The sequence below is a fragment of the Hypomesus transpacificus genome, chromosome 3, assembly GCF_021917145.1.
Source record: "Hypomesus transpacificus isolate Combined female chromosome 3, fHypTra1, whole genome shotgun sequence".
In the NCBI taxonomy this organism is placed as follows: Eukaryota; Metazoa; Chordata; class Actinopteri; order Osmeriformes; family Osmeridae; genus Hypomesus; species Hypomesus transpacificus.
The window spans coordinates 15402373-15424157 of NC_061062.1; the positions used below are offsets into that span (position 1 = coordinate 15402373).

The 21785-nt window shown below is 41.1% G+C and overlaps 1 protein-coding gene across 1 annotated transcript; it reads right to left on the reverse strand.

Annotated features, from left to right (window-relative positions):
* Positions 1-209: 209 nt before the first annotated feature.
* Positions 210-21240, reverse strand: gng7 (guanine nucleotide binding protein (G protein), gamma 7). The gene is made up of 5 exons (XM_047018213.1): positions 20963-21240; positions 18850-18890; positions 18720-18758; positions 4225-4337; positions 210-4069 (listed from the first exon to the last, which is right to left on the reverse strand). The coding sequence occupies exons 4-5, from the start codon at positions 4303-4305 to the stop codon at positions 3944-3946; spliced, it is 207 nt and encodes a 68-aa protein (XP_046874169.1). The 5' UTR covers positions 4306-4337; positions 18720-18758; positions 18850-18890; positions 20963-21240; the 3' UTR covers positions 210-3943.
* Between the last annotated feature and the right edge of the window lie 545 nt (positions 21241-21785).

The following is a 21785-nucleotide window of genomic DNA, read 5'->3' on the forward strand; positions in this document are numbered from 1 at the left end:
TTCACAACAGTTCTTAAAAAAACAAAAAACTTCTGAGGGTTCACATGTCAATCATTTCACTTTACTCTCTCCATCTTGATAGGCTACCTGTAGGAGCAGACCTATAAACTTCTCATGAATCCTGATCTATCCTCACAGTAATGGAGTCAGGATAAGATTGTATTTATTTATTCTGAAATAAAAATAAAATACATTTGGATCAGCATCTGAAAACAGCTCTTTCACCATGTGGCACAGCTAAAGGTCTGGCCCAGTAGGAGGCACAGGCTAGGAGAATAGAACCAAATGCAGAACAATTAAAACAACTTCACGACTGTTTGTTTGACAGCTTATAGATAGCCTCACACAGTCTTTCTCCTATTGTTAACTCAACTGATTCTATGCACACCATGTTACGTTTTGCATGTACACAATGTGTCTGTCCCAGCTTTCAGTGTGTGTATGTAAAAGAGAGATTAATTGAACATTCCTGAGTTGTGTGAGTATTAGTCTACACTGCATGTGAATAACATACTACTTAAGTTAACCCTGCAAATAAACTGACACAGCACTGTAAAAAAAAAACAAAGGCAAAGAGTCTGCACCTATTATATCATGTTTTATTTTATGTTATCTACTTTTCAATATCTTTTTAAACAGCAATATTCACAAAATATTAACAGTGTGCAAGAAAACATGAGTTATGGCACATTAGAGAAGAACAGTTACAAAAAATAGATATATTTTCTTTATAATCAATCAAGGCAAAAAGATACATATACAATATATGTATAGACAGGAGATCAGAACTAAAAAGATGAGTCTCAGGCAGGACGCAGAGCCGACTGGTTGATGTTTGATACTATACTGTAGGTCCACCAATAACAAACCTCTATTCACCTCAAATGACCAGAAAATGTATTTTGGGGTATAACACACTAAGCAGATGTTATTCCTTGAGTTCAATCTAGAGCTGAGTGTTCTCTTTTAGACTGTTATTGTCAAATGAGTCAATCAGGTGCCAGAAAACAACCATGGAACACAATACACAAATATAAGGCAAACCATCAACCAACCAATTAATCAAGACAAGCCACCAGTCAAGCAGTTACTTTAGTAGGTTGTCATTGATATGAACCCAACAACTGTTGGTATTAATGACAACATAAGATATCCTTCTGAGTTTTGGCCTCAAACAGTTTCAGTGAGTGAACTGTGAAAGCTGTGTTTGTTTCTGAAGCACAAAGAGAAAGAGTATCTGTGTGTGACTGTATTCATGCTCAATGTTTGCCTTCACAGTGCTTCAGCAGCAAAAATGAAGCCATAGTTATCTCCACAACTACCACATAGATACTATCCTGTGGTAGTACAGGCACCAGATACTGGTTTTACTGCTCAACTGCAGCTCTTCATCATCAGATAACCTTTCGTGACATTTGAGATAACATTTTAATTAGACTGTTTTGCTCCTATTCTCTCTCAATGCTTGATGCTTCCATACCAGTCTTCGTTCTCTTTCAGGAACCCTTGTTCTGTGTTTCTGCTGGTCTCATACTGTCGGTGGCCACAGTCAAACTTCTGATCTCAGATATCTGTACTAACAGCACAGTCTGTTCTTTTTTGTGTTTGTGTAAGGTAAAAGACAATGGCCCCAAGTTAACAACCATCCCTAGCAGTCTATTTCTCACACACACACACTACTCACTAACACACAAAGTTGGTGTTAATAACAAAAACAAACATGCACACACAAATGTGGTTGAAAGCACATTCAGTCATGCACACACAGCACCTCCCACACTATCCATAGTGCTCCTGCAGTCCAGATTCCTGTACAATGGTCACTCACACACTTACAAACACGCAGTTATCACTGATCCTGCATTCAGGCTCAGCACAGAAACCTGAAGTTTTTCAAACAAAGCCATTGACCTATGCAGACTTCTGTCCTGACCCAGCCCAACACAACATAATCCTCTGCCGAAGTACTGAGACTGCTTCATTCTTATTCTGATCACCCTGCATCTCTGCCTTGTGGAGTTCGAGAATATAAACTTCTCTCCAGAATGTAGTGGTGACCCTAACCACTTCCTGTTGGTCAGAGAGTTTCATATGTGTGATGGGCCTATGTTATCAACCATCGGAGATGGGAGGTAACATCTACCTCGAGCTGCTCTGGCCTGAAATGACTTAACAAAAATACAGACAGAATCCTGACAGAACAGAACCGCTTACGCAAAACAATAAAATACTAAAAGAATGAGGATTCCATGTTAGTTTTTATCTTAGAAACACAACAGAGTAATACTCCACTGATCAGGTGCCATGGACTTCATATAGAGGAAACTCAAACTAACCCAAAAACACTACTCTCCATTGATTCACTTCATCACGTCTGAAATAAAGTTTATACACTTATTTTGTTTCTTCTGGCATCGTTTTCCTTCTTGTCCTTTTATACAATCAAGTGTGTTTTATGTTTGGAGAAGAGAACCGTTGCGGTGGAGACAGAGGACAGGAAACTGTTTGCTGGTGGGGAGGGGGGGTTAAGTATGGAACTGTCTTGTTTTACCTGTCTACTTGTGAGTGTTTCAGGGAATGTTACCAGGAAATGATGACAATGAGCAATGACCAGTTGCTCCATAGTAACTGTGAAGTTCTAAAAACAGAACTGAGATTGTGAATATTCTAGAAATTTCGGCTTGGCATTAAAACCATTGTCTGATATGACCTAGCTGGGGAATCACATCATCCATTAGAACTGACCCAGGTTCAAACATGCTGGTCAAGATGATGGCTGGGTAAAAGCGAGATTCTCATATTATCTGCCTTGTCTGCTCCGGAAGAAACAACTGAAAGCCTTTCTTTTTTTTAAGTAATGCTTCAACTAAATATATTTTTAAAATCTTTTCACAACAGTTGTTAAAAAATAAAAAAAACTTCTGGGGGTTCACATGTCAATCATTTCACTTTACTCTCTCCATCTTGATAGGCTAACTGTAGGAGCAGACCTATAATCTTCTCATGAATCCTGATCCATCCTCACAGCAATGGAGTCAGGATAAGATTTTATTTTTATAAATAAAAATAAAATACATTTGGATCAGCATCTGAAAACAGCTCTTTCACCAGGTGGCACAGCTAAAGGTCTGGCCCAGTAGGAGGCACAGGCTAGTAGAATAGAACCAAATGCAGAACAATTAAAACAACTGCACGACTGTTTGTTTGCCAGCTTATAGATAGCCTCACACAGTATTTCCCAGCAAGGGTGGTGCACCATAGAGAGCTGAGGTTGTTCAGAGACTAAAGGTCAGGGGATCATTACCCTCGGCTTAGACCAGAATAAAATTACCATTACCAAAAAAGGAATGTACTCAGGTTCACTTCCAGGGCTAAAATATTATATTGGCTTAGCTCAGTGAACCAACAAATTAGACAGACAATTACAGTTAAATAACTGACTGGTTTTACACTCACACTCTCCCCTATTTTCAGCCCACCATCGGCCTACACTATATCCTTCCCTATTCCGTCCCTGTTCTTTACCCTCCTCTCCTCCAATATACAGCCAACCCATCAAATGTACGACAAATGATATCAGTCTAATGCTCACTGTATGCAGATTACTAGAAATTATATAAATCCAAATCCCTTTTTAAAATGAATCCAACCCATCCAGTAATGAGATCAGGATGTGTGAATGCAACCCAGACTATAAACACTGCCTGGTCATACTTAGGAACGCAGATAAATTGAACTCAGGCCAGAATGTGGCTAATTCTTTGCCCAGACCTGCCCTTAACTGTGGCTGTGGTGTTGTTTAGAATGCAACCAGCTGGAGTGTGTGAGCTTGTAGAGGGCTAAGTACATGTTCTGTATGTGTTTAATTGTGGGAGTGTGTGTTTAAGTTTATGTGAGTCTATGTGTGTATGTGTAGGTATATTGTAGAAGGGGAGGGGCACGGCTATAGGATGATGCAAGGTTTCTTGTCCTTGAAAGGGTTTTCAGATGTGGGCACCCCTACCAGCAGGGGATCACTACGAGCATGCTGCTCACAGTAACTCATCAAGTCTGCTGCCGCTTTGGACACCTGTACAGAGATAAGGGATTATGTGTGTGTGTGTGGGGGGGGGGATGGAGGTAGAAAGGAAGAAAAGGAAAAAGTGTGTGAGAGAGGGAGGGAGAACAGACTTAAGTATACAGTATTTGTTTAGGATCTGTAGACGCACACACCCCATACATTACCTTAATGCGTTCTATTCCTGCCTCAATCCTCAGTTGCTCAACCAGTTTTCTGGCCTGGGCGATGTTATTAGTGGTAGACATGATCCATCAGTGTTCACCACACTGGCGAAGAACTGAAAGAGAAAGGGTAGACAAAGAGAGTGGGGTTGGGGAAGAGAGAGTGAGAGAGTACATTTTCTACATTGTATCTTGTTTATTATGTTTACTGCAGGGTTTAAGTATTCCGGCACCGTGCCGGATATCCGGCGTGTGGCCATTAGAAGAAAAAAAAATGGGGAAGTTGCACGCAGTTTAATATTTTCGAGTCAATTGATTTCACCTACCTACAAATCATATGGGAGGAACACAGCTATAACTAATGTTAATAAACTGAATTCTGATTCACATTCTGTTACAAGCCTATCAGAAGCAGAGCAGGGCAGGTCCTGGGAACCTAGTGTGAATGAGATCCATACGTCAACGTTAGACTTATTGGTGAAAGCATGGAGCGCAGATTCGTGAAGCCTGGGGATGATGTCCTACCCATCAGGGGCGTAGCCATTATTTCTAGGGGGGCCAGCTCTGGCCAGTCTTTTATTTGTGGTGGGACTTGATTGTCAAAAACTACTATTTTAAAACTTACACACTGCATCACTCAGAGCAGCAGTTTTCTAACGGTATCCAGTAGTTAGCTGCTAGTCTGCATTGAAGCACTGTCAGAATGCAGGCACGTTGGTTTGTGTCTTGCTGTTGATGGGGGCGTGTCCCAACATGTTGCGAATATGGGGCTTAAGTGACAAATGACAACATAAGACGACTTGATAAAAAAATACTAATGCATTTATTTCTGCTTTATACAGTTTCTGTTCAGGATGCTTTTGGTGGCCAAGCCGCGAAGCGGCGAAGCCACCTTAAGGGTTCTACGTGCTTTGCAACCTTTGTAATCTCACATATATATTATTGTGAGAATGCTCACAATTGTTTTTCAACTTCTCAGTTCTTCCGACGTTTTTTGGCCTTTAACTAGTCCTGCATACTTTCACCGATTCAACAATATTTGTATCAAAACGTTCAGCTCCTTCAGGAGATGATGGCTATGACTTTTGGTATTTCTCACTTTTATACTTTTTAAAGAATTAAGGTTTTTGTGCAAATTATTCTCCCATTAAAAATAATGGTAAATCCTTTCAAATCATTAAAAAGCTTCCTCCTCTTTCAAACTTAACTACTTCAGTATACTTTCAGCTAGAGACACAATTCAACCTTTAAAATGTTCACAAGACATTCAGCTATTCCCAAATGATTCAGCGTTTTTCAAATATTCAGCCAATTTCGAATCGTGGCAGTTTTAAATACATGAAAAATTTAGCTCCTTCTTGATTTTTCTGATAGCTCTTTTTCTGATATTCAACTAAATTGTCAAACAAATTCCTCTGACGTTCATATAGTTTAACTTACAGAAACAAGTTATACCTTAAAATGTAGGAAAACTTGTCCTCTTTCAGCCAATTTAACTACTTAAGAGCTCACATTTACAGATTTTCAGCTTTGAGCCTTGAAGCGAGAGCAGCCTTTCAAATTCTCTCACTAACTTCAATGGAGAGGTGGGTAAAATTTGTCAGAGAATTTCGAAAGTAGACGTGTTTTTAAACTGCCGGTAGAGTCGTATTTCTGAACGCACAGACATATAAAGGACATCTCTAGTTTCGGCAGAGTCTTGAATCTCGGAAAATATCATTATTTGTTGGATTGGACGTATAGTTTTGCGTCTAGATTAACTTGTTTGAGGTATGGATTCCAGCTAAATGTGTTATTCTCTGCCCAGCTCGTTAGCAATCACAGCTGCGCCATCACCATGGCAACCAAACAGACACGCACCATGAAAGCAGAATTGGGTGATGTTTTTGAAACTGCCAAAAGAGTTGTATTTCTGACCACACAGACACATAAAGGATATCAATGGTTTCGGCAGAGTCTTGGGTCTCGGAAAATATCCTTATTTTTGGGATTGGACATACAGTTTTGCGTCTATGTTAACTTGTTTGAGGTGTGGATTCTAGCTACATTTCTCATAATTGAGCTAGCATGATGGCTCTCCATAACTAATAACGGTTCGACTTTTTTTCCACTATCGACCAAATTGGCCAAACAAGGTATGTACATTGAGCTTAAAGTGTACATAATCTAGCTAGATCTTTTTATTTTAGCAAGTTTTACAGAAAGATGCAAACATCGTAACTGGAAAGCTGTCTTAGCTGACCGTCACGAACAGCCAAACCATGGCTAAGTGTTTGCTGCAGCTGGCGTTAATCCTACGAACAAACGCTTCGTAACTGGAAAGCTTTTACTTTTAATTGACGATATTGAACACAGATGTAAAGTAACTTGTCTTTACTCTAAATATCTTCTCAGTTTTCAATTTGAAGTTGTAGATCTAGCTTATGTAGGAAATATTCCATTGCATCCTCTCTAGCTTCACGCCTTCGGTTATTATTCAAGCCTACGGTGTTAATACATACCACTTTGACACACTTGCAAGAAATGATCCGCTGGTTAGATGTAGCATGATCTTGTTATTTACGTATAAAAAACTCACCAGGGACAACGACAACATCGGCAACGCTGCACTTTGAATTATTATTTTGATGTCATCTTGATGTCATTAAGTGTCTGAACAGGACATTAGAAATGTTGCCAGTCTGTTGCCAATGACCAACGGTTGCTACGTTTTTCCAGCAAGTTCCTCATTCCAGTGTTGTCCTCTTACCTTCAAATTCGTTCAACCCAGACTTAAACAACTGGTTTTCTGCTAAGTTATCACATTTTCTTGCAGCTCATCTTTCTGAAATGTTCCCCTTTTTGTTTAACATTTTTTTTTTTTCTTTTCTTCTGTTTTCTGCCTTCATCTTGCTCCAGGTCCTTTCAAAAATACCTTTCCAACTGCCAGTACTTTTGAATTTCTTTTCTCTTTTCTGTACTTTTCTGCCTTCATCTTGCTGCAAGTCCTTTCTAACATACATTTCAGGCCTTTTGAAACTCCAGCAAATATTTTTTCCGTAAAGTTTCCAATTTTTATACATTGTTTCTCTTCTTTCAGATTGTTTTCACTTTGTTTTGCATTTTTCTTCTCTTTCCTGTAGTTTTATGCCTTCGTCCAGCTCCAGCCCCTATTTAAAATACCTTTCGGTCGCTTTGAAGCTTCAGCTTATAACTTTCTAAACATTTTCACAATTTTCAGCTGTTTTAGCATGGTCACCCATTCAGGTTTTCAGCATTCCAACTGCTGTTTCGCAGGAACAGCCTTTTCTAGTTATTGGGGTTTCGGCGAGCACAAACCATTGTAATCTCACATATATATAATTATTATTATTATTGTTTCTCTTCACACCCCTAAAACTCAGTCAATATTTGGACTACATAGACAACCTAGGTGTCAAAAGTTTTGTCTTGGTAGCGATTGAGTTGCTTGTATTGGGATTTATGTTCCGTTGCACGGTTTAAGTAGACATTAAGAATTTGTGGCGAAAGGTGAAGCTAATGGTGGCTAACTTGCTAGCCACAGTCACTGACGCCACTAACGTCACTAACGTCACGAAAGCTCGCGTGACTATCTTTAGCAGAACATAAGTTTTAGCAGCTTGTTAACTTATGGGAGATGGCTAGGCTAACTGCTTTACTGCAAGGCAGCTGCAGAAACGCCTCAAGCAAAGAGGCCTGGGTGATAACTATTTGCTCATTTTACTTTGTGATATGACACAGTTGTAATGTGTAATGTACAATATAAGCTAATATTATTAAGGAAGTACATCTACTTTCGGAAACAGTCTACTATTTCACTGAAGCATTAGCATCATGACATTAGCCTCTGTTGCCCGGGAAACACATACTACAGCTGTCTATGATGCATCTGTTTTCAATCGTTAAAATAAACATTCCTCACACGGATATATTATGACATTAGATTACAAGTAAACGATTTGTGGGTGAAATTATCATTACCAGTGGTTTCAAACCAGTATTGCTCACGACACTGCAACGCTGTAGCCTAGTCTACTAACGCTAGCTAACAAAAACATCTCCACAGCTGTTTACAGTAGGAATTCAAACAGCGGCACATCCATTGCCACAACCTAAACTTTGTCAATCGGTTCATGAAAATAATTCATTTCAGCCTAGACCGTACAACGGATGTAACGTTAAATCGAATTCAACCAACGCAATCGCTAAAGTACCAAGACGAACAGTCTAGTATGTAGTACAATCTACCGGGGCAGCTTCTCCACACAGGGCTTATCGCATTCTGCCTTGTTACTGACAATGATCGCTACCACTGACATTTTTATGAATGAGGGATTTCCCCCTAAATAAATGTCAAGCTTATTTACGTTTTGGGGGGAATATTTTCAGTTAGCAGATGGTACTATTTGAATCGCGATTCCATCTGAGATAGCTACTGCTGGTACAGTACAGTAACGTTTTTTTAAAAGAAGCTTATGAATCAATGCAATGAGTAGGCTACTAATGCCTGAAAATATCACGAGAAGGGAAAAACTTACAATGATGTTTAAATAATAGAGATTAGGTCATTTTTTACACCGGTATATTTAGCCAATTTAAAACCTGCATGTAAGTAGCCTAATGTGTCACATTATAAAGAGTTGTCTTAATAACAAATAGCCAGCTAGACCATATACTAGTAGACGCCCAGCAGAAGTTTGTAGCCATATAAGGCCTATCTATATATATAGGCTACTTGATTTGGCTGCAAGATTCGCTGATTTTGGGTGTCCAAGATATGAAGGATTCTGATCTGTAGCAACAGTCTAGCCATGTAGCTAAGCCTTCTCCGGGAAGAGTGGATTTTCGAAGTCTGGAAGAGAAATTCAGGCTAGTGCTACTTGCCCCACTGCACTGGACAAGTTATTAAAACTCAAATAAAATGAAATGCAATGTTAGGCCTACTTCACGTTATGTGCCACTCATTAGGCTACGTCTATCGATTTTATTTGACCGAATTCTGCATCAGTAAAACACCAAAAAAGTGTCTTCGTCCCAAGATCTCTACAAACCGGCTAATTCAATCAAGCAGCGCTGCAAGACCCAGTGAAATGTATATCCTAGCTAGCGGTTTAGGCTGAAATGAAGTATTTTCATGAACAGACAAAGTTTTGACATTGACAAAGTTGAGGCTGTGGCAATGAAGTTAAGTAACAACTTTGTTGCAGGAGCATTGTTTGTCTACGTTGCGAGCTAACAGTGTCCGGTAGGTTTCTTCGCTATAAATAATGATGTCGCTATAAATAATGATGTTAAACCGAGACCATAAGCCCTCAAAGAAAATGTAAGGTCAAAGAAACAAAAGAAAGGTTTGAGGTTACTCTGAAAATTATCAATACAAAAGGCTAATGTAATAATACAACTCCTAAATCCTTTTCTAACTAGACTCCTCTATCTCGCATAATGAAACATAACGTTTTTTAAGTAGTCTAATCAATAAGCCTGCGCTTGCCATCATTACTCAAATTATGCCATTCAGGGCGGTAAAATTACAAAATATGACGCAAGTGTCTCAGAAATAATAGAGAGCTATTTGTCTTCAAGGCCAACCAAATGGGAATATTGTGAATAAAAACAACACAGACACAGGGAGCAAATAAACAGGCAGATGTTAGCCTTGCATTGTTTGAAAAAGAAGAAGCGGGAAGCCAGCTAGGATATAATAGGCAGATGTTGGATGTTGGATCATATCACACCATGGAAAACCAAAGTCGTCCCCACGTCTGGATCGTTGGCAGCTCGTTGATCTACTGGCTTGCGCGGCACGCGGAGGAGGTCGGACTGTACCCCGACCTTGCACTGGAGTGCCATATTGAATGGGTAGGGGTGAGGGGCATGAGGTGGGCAGACCTTGTGCCTAAGCTCCGTGAGAAGCGTGGCATGCTTCCCAGCCCGGACATAATGGTGCTCCACGTCGGGGGAAACAACCTCAGCCAAGTGACCGGGCTGGACCTGACGAGGCGGATGAAGCGAGACCTGGGGCCCATCATGGAGATGTTCCCAAACACTCTGCTGGTGTTTTCGGGTATCCTGGAACGCTGCGTCTGGAGGTATCAGAGGAGCACCAGCGCTTCTGGTATCGACAGGGCAAGACGTCGAGTCAACGCAGCGGTGTCTAGCTTCCTGGCCGACCGTGGGATGGGGAGCATTCAACACCCCCAAATACGACACGGTTTCGTGGGGATGTACCGACCCGACGGTGTCCACCTTGATCACGTTGGAAACAATGTGTTCTTGGGAAACATCCAAGACGGTCTCCGACGACTCCTGTGCTAGCCACAGCACACACAACAACGGCTCTTTTAAGAGCCACCCATAATGTAAAAAAAAGAGCAATTAGACCGTTCAAAGTGCCGTTGTCATTTTACAACCATGGGGTCTTGCAGGGTTAAATGGTACCATCTTTACATCTTTGAAGTGTGTCATAAAAAGCGGCGTCACGTAGGCTAGGCATTGCGAGGTCAGCTCACGGTGTAGGCTATACGGTAGGCTTGCTATACTCCATATAGCGAGCAACTCTACATTCATACGTCTCTGAGCTTGCTTTAAAATAACAGAAAACATTAATATATTGACATTGATAGGCTACATTTAGATGCTCTTATGAATCAAAACGTCCTACCACTTGAGAAATACGGTCCTACACATAATTAGACAAATGCAATATTAGATGTCCCATAGCCTACAACCTCATAACCAGGTGCAACAGTTGCCTCGAGAGGATTAAGGAGTTGAAGAAGCAGATGCTGTGTCTTCCTCTTGTTGGGCAACCAACAAGTTGTTTATATCTGATTACAATTTAATAAGTTACCTAGCGCTGCATCTTCATGAGCTACATTTGGCCTCCTCCTTACCAGTATCACCTCTCCTCCATCTGAGTGATACATGTAATTTTTACAAAATTATTATCAAGGGAACACAATGGTCAGAACTGCAGTCATACATTTAAATGCTTTTTGAAATATTTAAACACCAGGAGACTATGGGCAGCTGAGGCAGCCGCAAGCACACCCTCACAATTTCCCCAGAAATCTTACGCTCTCTAGTTATTATTATTATTATTATTGTTTCTCTTCACACCCCTAAAACTCAGTCAATATTTGGACTACATAGACAACCTAGGTGTCAAAAGTTTCGTCTTGCTAGCGATTGAGTTGCTTGTATTGGGATTTACGTTCCGTTGTACAGTTTAGGAGGTTACAACGTTTTTGTGGCGTCAAAGTGCCTTTAGTCGACGAAGGGTAATCTGTGCTAGCTACGTCACCACGTCAACACACGTTAGCAACGACGCATGGATACAACGTGATAGAGACGTTCTAGCACGCAAATTGGAGCTTGGATTACGAGTGAAAAATACCACCCCTAAAAAATCCCAACCATTTGGCTTTGTTGAGAAAGCGATTTCGAGTGGAACTGCAATCTCGGATGTTTGATTTAGGTCGTCAACGTCTTTGTAAATGAGCGAGTGCGGGTCGCCCGTGAGACCGCCTAGTCTTTTAGGCGGCAGCCATGCTAGAAAGCGTCATAGTAGTATTTTCATAGCTAATTTTATAGTTCAATTTTACACGAAAAAACAGAAAGAGGGACATTTTACGACGATATGACTATTGTGAAGACAGACATGTTTTAATGTAGGTTGCTGTGAAAACTTTGATTTGTTTGCTACGTGAGAGACAGCAACAACAGTGTTGTCAATGAGTGTTGACACTCGTTGACAACAGTGTTGTCGATCTGCGTCTGATGAGTATTTTCTTAATTTCGTACCAGGGTCAATTCTACATCCAAATGGAGAGCAGTGTTTTAAAGATATGGCGATTGTGAAGACAGCCAGCTGGTCATTTTTTTGTTATTTGTGTAAAACTTGGAATTTAAGTGAGACTGCGTCTTGTTTTGACGTTAGCCTCTGAGTCACAGACTCGGCTCGCCCACTGGCAGTGTGTAGTAGTAGCCTACAGTACTGTCTTCAATGCCACAGCTATGGCTAAACTTTATTATGTCTTATTACACGGCTGTTCTTAATACTGTAGAATGCTCCATTCACTTGAATGGGGCTTGTCAGGCCAAATAGTGTCCTAGGGCCAAATAGTGTCCTACTGACGTCACAATGCCGTTCCAAAGCAAGGACGCGTCCGTCGCTATGCCGACCTTAAATTCCTGAGATATCTATGCGTGCTAGCAGGAAACTGTCATGGTTGCTATATTGGTTACTAGGTAGGAAGTTTTGTATTTAGGCTTATTTAAACCAGTTTATTCTAGTCTACTATTTAAAGTTTTCACTCGTTTGATAGCTGGTACTAGCTGGCTAGTTGTTTTCGTCAAAAGAATTCACTTATTTAGCATCAATTTTAACAGAACAGGAAGGCAACACGTATAGTATTCTACCTTCGCGCGTTGCTGTCTCGGGATGTCGAAAGAGTGAAAACTTTAAATAGTAAATGATTTGTTTGCTACGTGAGAGCCCCGTCAGCCTCCATTGACGATTGCGGCAGCAACAACAGTGTTGTCAATGAATGTTGACACTCGTCGACAACAGTGTTGTCGATCTGCGTCTAATGACTATTTTCTTAATTTCGTACCAGGGTCAATTCTACATCCAAACGGAGAGCAGTGTTTTAAAGATATGGCGATTGTGAAGACAGCCAGCGAGTCAGCATATTTTTGTGATTTGTGTAAAACTTTGAGTGAGACCGCGTCTTGTTTTGACGTTAGCCTCAGAGTCACAGACTCTGCTCGCCCACTGGCAGTGTGTAGTAGTAGGCTACAGTCATGGGCGTCGCCACAATGTAACTTGGGGGGGTCCCCCCAAAAGATCCGTTTGGACCCCCCCACATTTGCGATCAAAATATTAGTGCATGACTGGTCTACTAGTCCAGCGATCTTTTTCGCCCAGTTTTCCCTTCAGTGGCCAAAGCATCCTTATAAGACATTATCTGACTATAATAGCATTAGTTAAGTCACAAAGATCCTTCTGCAAACATTATGATTATTGCTAGCTAGATAAGCAAGCTTTTTACCTTCATCTAGCACTAGGCAATACCATACTTTATTTACCCATTACAAGTGGAACAGCATTTGTTGATTTCTTAATCTGGGTCTGAAATATGTTGTGCTTTTGGCCGTGTTCAGACCTAGGCGTCTGTTTCAGGCAGAAAGAGGATGTTTTTTCCAAGTAGCTACAAAAGAAATTGCAGTTTTTTTTTTATTGCCATAACAACCGTGAGCTAATCTGGAGTTAACCTAGCTAACATGCTAGTTTTTCTAACGACTGAAAAAAAAAAAAACTTTAGTTCAGAATTGTCTTCCAATTTAAATAAGGTTGCTCAACTTGTAATTTTGGCAATTCGCAGAATTGTATTGCTACATGTTAGTCTGTCACATGAAGGCAAAACTGATTCAACCATTAAAACCATATATCCTCTGAAAGCTTATACCCTCAGGATGTTATCTAATGAGACAATAGACAAGTCCATCTCTCCATATTAGTATGCTGCACATGCATAATAAATTCGGTATTGGTAAATGGAGTAGGCTATGTTTTTTCTGAAAGCTTACATCCTAAGGATGTGATCTGTGGAAAAGACTACTGGTTTGAACACAAATTTGATAATTTCTGAACTGTCCAGTCATGCTTTAGGGAAATGCTATTTTTTTATGTAGCCTACATAATTATTAGGCTACTAAACCTACACCAATTGTGAATTTCATATGCTGATAACATGATTTACATCTCTGAAGTCTTCATATTAAAAATCTACATTAAGCTTATCATTATCAATTATGAAAGAATGCTCAATGCATCTCCATGTCTCCTGATATAGGTGGTAGAGAGTGAGTCAGTGGCAGGGGCAGCATGCAGGGGCAGTGGAGACAGCTCTGTTGCTGAGGTGAGAGCTGAAAGGTGACAGGTAGTTGAAGATGTCCCATTGCTTATTGGGAAGTTTAGTTTTCAAAATATTTTAATGTCCAGCCCCTCAGTATATGTATAACAACTATGGTAAATAGTTGTGGTAAATGCACCAGAATGCGGGAAATTGCATCTAATCTAACTTTTCAACCCCAGCGTACTCTGTTGCTTAGCGACGTCAGCTGATTTGAAGCCTAAAGAATGTTCAAAGTCTATGAAGTTCAACGTCTTCGGCGAACTATTTCTCTGCTGATCACCAATACGAATGGTAACAAATACATTGTAAAAAGACACACTGTGTTAAGTTACTTTTGTTGGCAAGTAGCCGTGTAATAAGCGGGATAATGTATAGAACGCCGGTCATTATTGGGAACATAAGCCCCTTCAGGGCGAAACAAAACACCTTCGCTTCGCGTCCGTACCTCGAGATCATATCTCAGGAAATATTTGCTGAATTGACATCAAACTTGGTACAGGTGTTCGGGACCCTGTTCAAAAGAGGTCCACTAAAGGTTGTGTCATTTAACTGCTAGGGGGCGATCCCGTGTCTGACACATGTTAAATAATGATACCAGCTGAATTGATGTGGCCGCTATTCTGAATGAATGAATAAAACGTTTTTGGTGAATATAAAAAATTCACCTAATTTGGCACAGATTATCTTCAGACCACAATCACTGTGACATGTCAAAATAGAACTGAATTACAGCTGTTTAAACTTGGGCCAAATCAGACCACGCTTGCTACAGGAAAAACTGCTAATATTTTTACCCAGTAACTGAAATCTGTGATTTCCGGCACTGAGAATAGCTCACTAGGATAAATTGGTGTCCTGGTAACGTCAACATCATATGTTCGAATCCAGCCAAAGCTGACAAGCTTGTCATGTCTCTGATTCTCTGTTTAGCGAGACTATAAGCCACTGCAAAGGAAGCCGCAGTCACTAGATGTCGAAAGTTTCTTATGGGTCATCTGACCTGCTTGGCCACCACATTGCTGCTTGCACCCAGCAGGGTGGCCAATCTCTGACCAATGGTGGCCATGATAATTAAAATAAATCACTTGTCATTGCAAACAAATGACAAGTCAAATTAAGCATTAAAACACAATTCTTTAATTCTATTCTTTATAGCTAAATTTTTATCTTAAATCCATCATGGAACATATGATTCAGGTCATGACGTTTCTGTCAGGAGAGTGGTGTAGTGTGGATGATCGCGGAAACATGAAACAATTTCAAAGTGGCAGTGAAAAAAGAAATAAGAAAAGGTAGATGTTGAAATTACCCAAGCTAACGCAGTTTTCCCAATCAAAGAATGCGTCTGTGGAAGATGAAGACATTTCTGATAATATTTCAAGTGCTGCTGGGCTTAGTTTAGCTATTGCTAGCAACAGCAGACAAACAGTATTAGTATTTTACGGAAAATAAGCTACGGATTGTACTGTGGCTTCTTTACAGTTTCTTGTGCTTGTGCGGCGTATATTTCGAAGCGGCTTATAGTCCGGTTTTAGAACAAAAAAGTGGCTTCGTCATGGTCTCGAGATCTTTACAGACCGTACAGCTAATTTCATGCTCGACACTTGAACGGGGGCTTATTATTTGAAAGAGGAATTATTTACATTTACATTTAGTCATTTAGCAGACGCTCTTATCCAGAGCGACTTACAGTAAGTACAGGGACATTCTCCCCGAGGCAAGTAGGGTGAAGTGCCTTGTCCAAGGACACAACATCATTTGACCCGGCGGGGAATCGATCCGGTAACCTTCTGATTACTAGCCCGACTCCCTCACCGCTCAGCCATCTGACTCCCTTTTACTGTGTATTTATTATGACTGTGACTTGCTAAAGTAGGCAAATGGCCAGTAGAACATAACATTTCATAATAATTTCAGTTAATCAAACAGCTGCAAGACCCAATGAAATGTTATAGGCTAGCTAGCAAAATAACGCTAGCATCGTTAACAACATTACTTATTCAACTTTGGTAGTGTAACCGAGCTCTTTGTAAGTTTGTTTTAGATATATGTGCATATGATAGTGTGGACAATAAGACACGGACACAATCTCTTTTCATAACTTGTATTTTACCACTGCTCTGCCTCACTGATTTCATGTAATACTTTCAGCATCAAGCCTACGGCAACTCCCGAGGGACAAAACACCCATGTTCGTTGTCACATAGTAGGCTATCCTCAGGATTTGCAAGCTAGCTAAACTTATACTATATCTAAAATAATTTTGTAGACATAACAATGGATTCTTCCTTTAAATGAGTGACTTGGCTTTATTTCTGGACATAATATCCACAACCAAAGTGTGTTACACAATGTCCATTGCTCTTGGTACCCAGAATGCCCTGCGGCAAGCTGAAAAGCTACTAAGTTAAGGGCATTAGCTTAGTTAAATAAGCGTTGTTTGGAGTTCTATTGTTGTGTTTGTTCTGTTTTGATATGTGTAATGCTAAGGTCTATAGTTTAGATAATTTGAATGCTCACTTTGAATGGGAATGTTGTCTAGTTAGATCGGTATCCAAGCTGTCCGCTACAACTATACATTTGGGCTTGACGTCAGTCATGAGTATTGGTCCGCCCAACGGTAACCGGCAAATGGTGACGTTGTATATTATAAGTGCGGCTTAAGGCTGCATTGTGCTTCTCCGACTCCGTTTAAGGATGGGTGGGCTAAAGGCAGCTTTATACTTCTCCGTCTTTACGGAGACAGACACAGGGAACGCCTTCTCTGATGAGGAACATTATCTTCGTGCCTCTCGGAGAGCTGTACGTGCACCTCCTGATTTTCCTGCCTATCCGTCCGTCATTTTACGAATGCCCCTGGGCTGTGATTGGTCATCAAGGACCGCTTGCGTCAGGGGCGGGGGCGGGGTTGCTGTGACCAACAAGACGAACAGAATCCTTTGACCGCCATTGCTGTAAGTTTACAATTCAGATTTCAGCGAAACAGTACATGTAAATTAGCCTGGCTCTGCCCTCTTACGTACTTCCGCTCAATTTGGATTTTGCTTCTGTACTAGGTCTGGGAGTTTGACTTTGAAGTCGGTTTTCAAAAGAAAAAAAATGTGTAGGTCCAATCAGCGAACAGAGGGAGTGGCTGAGAACGATGACGTTAATGTCGTGCACTAGTTTGAGTAGTTCAGTTTGGCGGCGGAGAAAGATGCGAGCAAAGCTATTCTGCGGTTGTGGCAACGCTGCCGAATATCCATAGGTTAAAGCCGGAGCAAGAACATTCCTTGCCGAGTTTTGTTGGTGGCCATGATGTTGTGGCCCTCCTCCCCACGGGGTTCGGGAAAAGTTTGATTTTCCAGCTACGGCAGCTAGCTCCGTTACAGTAGTGGTGAAGGAGTTGGCTAAGGCGAACGCTTGCGATTGGTTATGGCAAATCAGAGTGGCTCTGGGCAGATCCAATAGTTTTAAACTTCAACAGAGGACCCGCCTTCAAGGAAGTTAACGTTTGTCAATGGAGCGATCCCAGACCCTCTGTACAAATGAAATGTAGGCTACGAGGGTCTGGTTAGGACCAGGCTACATGTAAATCAGCATCTGAATTAAAATGTGACGAGAAATGGGCAGTATAGTTGCTGAAAATGTGCTCATTTTATTGAAGAAACGTCTCATTTGTAAACTGTGCAGAGAACTAGCAGAAGACAAAAATGCGTTTCTCCGCCCCCCCTCCCCCTGCACCTGCCCACCAAAGTAAATTCCTTGTTTGTGGCCACTTACTTGGCGATTAAACACTTTTCGGATTCTGAGAGGCAGGGCAGAGGGAGGGAGAGAGATATAGGTAATGGATAGAGAGCATCCTTGAATCACTTAATCTTAATGGTTTTATTCTGTCCCCCTGTGGCCTAAACAAAAACATGTCAGGGCTAACCAGGATGCTCATATCCTTCCCTAAATAAATCAAATGAAAACAAACACCTGAACCCTGAAAAATGATGTTAATAAAGTAGATCCACATACCTTCACACCGTATGGCATTCACAGATCACACTTTAGGATGTCACTGTATAACTAACATCACACCCTTCCACTGTCTGGTTGTAAGTCAGGTATTGCAGGACTTCCGGGTGTGACTTGAGACACATCTAACAGCGGCAGAGCAGGGAATCAGGGCTGTATTTTTCTGACTGGTTTCTATGGAATTCCACTTTTTACTGCTAGTTTTAGTATAGTTAGACCACATATTTAAATTTAAGATTCCTATATGTTTATTGTATGCACCTTCCTGCCAAAGCAAATTCCTTGTCAGTGCAAACTTTCATGGCGAATAAATCCCATTCTGATGGAGATGGTTTGTCTCTGGCAATGGTTTGTCTCTGGCAGAGTCAGGTTAAACTGTGTCTGAGGTGCTGGCAAAGCCATGTGGTCAGAATATGGTACTGCAGGTCTTGAGGCTGTCATAGAACAGCAATTCTCAATCCTGGTGTTTGGGACCCCCTACCCTATATGTTTTAAAGGGGTGGGGGGGCAGTCCTTTCTGATAGCTGCAGCTGCTTACCTCTGACACACACACACACAACAGCGTTATGGGCTTACCTGGCTGATGGTGTGCAGATGGGGTTCTGCTCTGTATGACTGAAAACAACAGGTCAATGACAGGTGAGTTGTGGCAGGGGGATGTGCAGGGTTGGTTAGATAGACGTAACCTTCCAGCAGGTGAGCTTACATCTGATACTCAGGTGTGTATGACTGTTGGACAGGTGGGAGCTGTGGACAGAAAAGAGCAGAGTGAATGAGCTGAATGTTACAGTCACACACACACAAACAAACAGAACAAGTACTTTACACTTCAATTTCCCAACCTCCAAACCAGATTGATAAAAGGTACTTTCAAGGCAGGATAGGTATGTTTTGCTAACTATTTTGACCTGAGTTTTAAGTATCTAAACCCAATTATCCCACACCCTCCATTCAAAGACACTCCCCCAAAACACATGAACTACCATCAGCTCTGACAGTTTTTTTTTAACTTTCAGAGCATTTGATAAATTGGTTGCTATCAGGATGTGACGTTTATTTAATCAAAAAGTGCTACTGAAGAACATTACCTATCCTAGCTTTTAGTTTACAGACTACATAGTCCTAAAAATACTGTAAAAACTACAAAAACAGAAAATATTTGAAGTATGACCAATAGAAAGAATTGTTGAGGGAATGTAAAGAAAACATGAACTTCTCTGGGAAAACTGAGCTTGTGCAGGCCATATTTATTCTGTAATTAAAACATGACTATGTCAAATTATCAGTCCTCTTCTGCCCAACCTCTCTCATCCTCTCTTCGTGCCTCTCTACAATCTACACCATACCTCTCCCTCCATTTCTCCCCCTGGAGAAGGAACAGGAGTGTCACTTTAATTACTTCTCCTGTGCAGTAGCTAAGTAGGCTAATTCATATATGTAATTGCAGAGGTTTGTCAGTTAGTGTGTATGGGTAAAAGAGAGGAAAGGAGAGAGACCGAAAGGAGAGAGGAAACAGGATGCAGAAAAGAGAGAGGATGGAGTGAGAAAGTAGAGAGAAATAGGATATATTCTAAAATGGCCACATGTTGGTTTATGAGTCTTCACTGACACACGCAAAACGAATGTGCAGTCTCCGTTTTGTTAGGTTTAACACTAAATATTTTGTGTCATAAAAATATTAAAGGAATTGTGTAGTAAACAATAATAACAATAGGCCTAATAATAAATAATCCGTTTTTCATTTTCTCATTGAAAATGGCAAACTATATTTTAAGGAATCCAGTTTATAAAAAGTAGATCGAGGTTACAATGCTGTTTCACATTTAAATACATGGGTGGTCACCATTTAACGTTAAGATCGCAAACTTTATTTTAAGCAATCCAGTGTCAAAAATATGCGCATGGAAACAGTCTACGCTGAATCTGAAACACAGACAGCTATTCTGTATCCATTTCAAATTGACCGTATGGACCCGGACGTTAGAGGGCCTGCAGCAGGAGACATCAGTCGATAACATTCACGAAAATTAATTTATCCCCTGGGTAGGCCTGTCAATTTCAGGCCTATGTAACGGTACAGCCTGCTAGCACAGGTATCACTACAGTGTTGTCCGGGATCAGCCTACTCTCACACACCAGTTAACACCTACCATGCAGACGCAAACGTTATTCATATAGGTAAGGGACAGCTCTATCCGCATCAGATTGCAGTGATATGTTCAATCGGTGTTGCCGAGTCCTCCGATCCATAGACCAGGCATTCTACCGTGTGGGAACACAATGCGGGCATTTTGATAGATAGAACAGCATGTCCTCTCTCATGGCTATCTATACGCGCTTACACACACAAACAGACCCTGGGAAAGCACATTCGGCCATAGGTCTAACGTAAAATGTATGACCGCTTGATAAAAGAGGTAGACAAATAGGCCCTACTCCGATAATAATTGTTTGCTATGAGAACAGGGTGGTGACATGTTTTAAAGCCGTCAATGTGAACCTATAGCCCAGCCATCGGGATACAATAGCCAATGCATTTATTTCACAGCAGTATTCAAGTAAAACAGACACTCCAAAGACATTTGTTACAATTATAAGTCGATTTTCTGTAGTCATCTACAGCGGTCTATCTTCGGCTGACCCCGTCCCCAGTCCTCCCCAACCTCACGCTGACAAGGCTTGGGAAATCTGAATTCGTGACACCGATGAAGCCTTCTCAGCAACAGCCGCCCTCAGTGGCCAGTGACAAGCGCACTTAATTGAAAAGGAAAGACATGCTAAGAGATATTGACAGAATCTCCAAATATTTCTAAACTCACCTCCGAATGCGCTGATTTTGTGACTTAAAGGGCCAGGTTCGCTTCTTCCCCTCTCCTCGTTCACTTCACGTCTTTGCCGAGCCAAACGCCACCCCCTCCGTTACCCATGTCTGTCCACTGCCCCCCTCCCTTCGTTTCTCCGCCGCTTGTGACAAGCGTGGCAAGCGTTCTCTCACACACAAACTTGCTTTCCCCTCTTTAGATAAGGAGGTCGGAATAAAATAGATGAGGGCTTCTTATTGCAGTTCTATTGTCAGTTTGAAATTTTTCCCACCAATGACCTAGACGAGAATGTGAGCTCGTGAGCTGACTACCGATCTGTAGTTGAGAAGAGTGTAATAGGGCGGCCCTTGTCTCAGCACTGAAACCAATCGGCATTACAAAACGGCTTTCCCTCCACCTCCCTTACGCTAAAGTGAACGTTAGGTTGAGGTCACATACTCAATGTTTCAAAATACTCTCTTATTGTCAGTAGGTTAATTGCCTGTCTGAACGCCCTCTTCGTTGTTGTATCATGTGTCACCACATGTTTATGCAGATGCGGTGGAAGCCTGAATTGATACTGTGTAGAAAACCCACTTCTAGCAATAACACATAGTGACACTAGAGCACGCCATTACTCAAGTACTTCGACAATGTACTTGCACGACAAATGACACCCCATCCAGCCTGGAACACAGCATTTACGACCGTGGTCCATTTTCAATATCCTTGTTATAATTCAAAACGTTCTTCTTTGTAATTCCTACTTTGTAAGTAGCTTACACAGAGCAGCGCGCAGCTAAACTAGTATCGGAGATAGACGCTACCTCGGGCTGGTCTG

Excerpts from the sequence above, each read along its gene's own strand:
- gng7 (XM_047018213.1), bottom strand. The coding sequence starts at position 4,305 with ATGTCTACCACTAATAACATCGCCCAGGCCAGAAAACTGGTTGAGCAA. Across the intron at positions 4,070-4,224 it reads CAGGAATAGAACGCATTAAG|GTGTCCAAAGCGGCAGCAGA; the intron begins GTAATGTATGGG and ends ATCTCTGTACAG.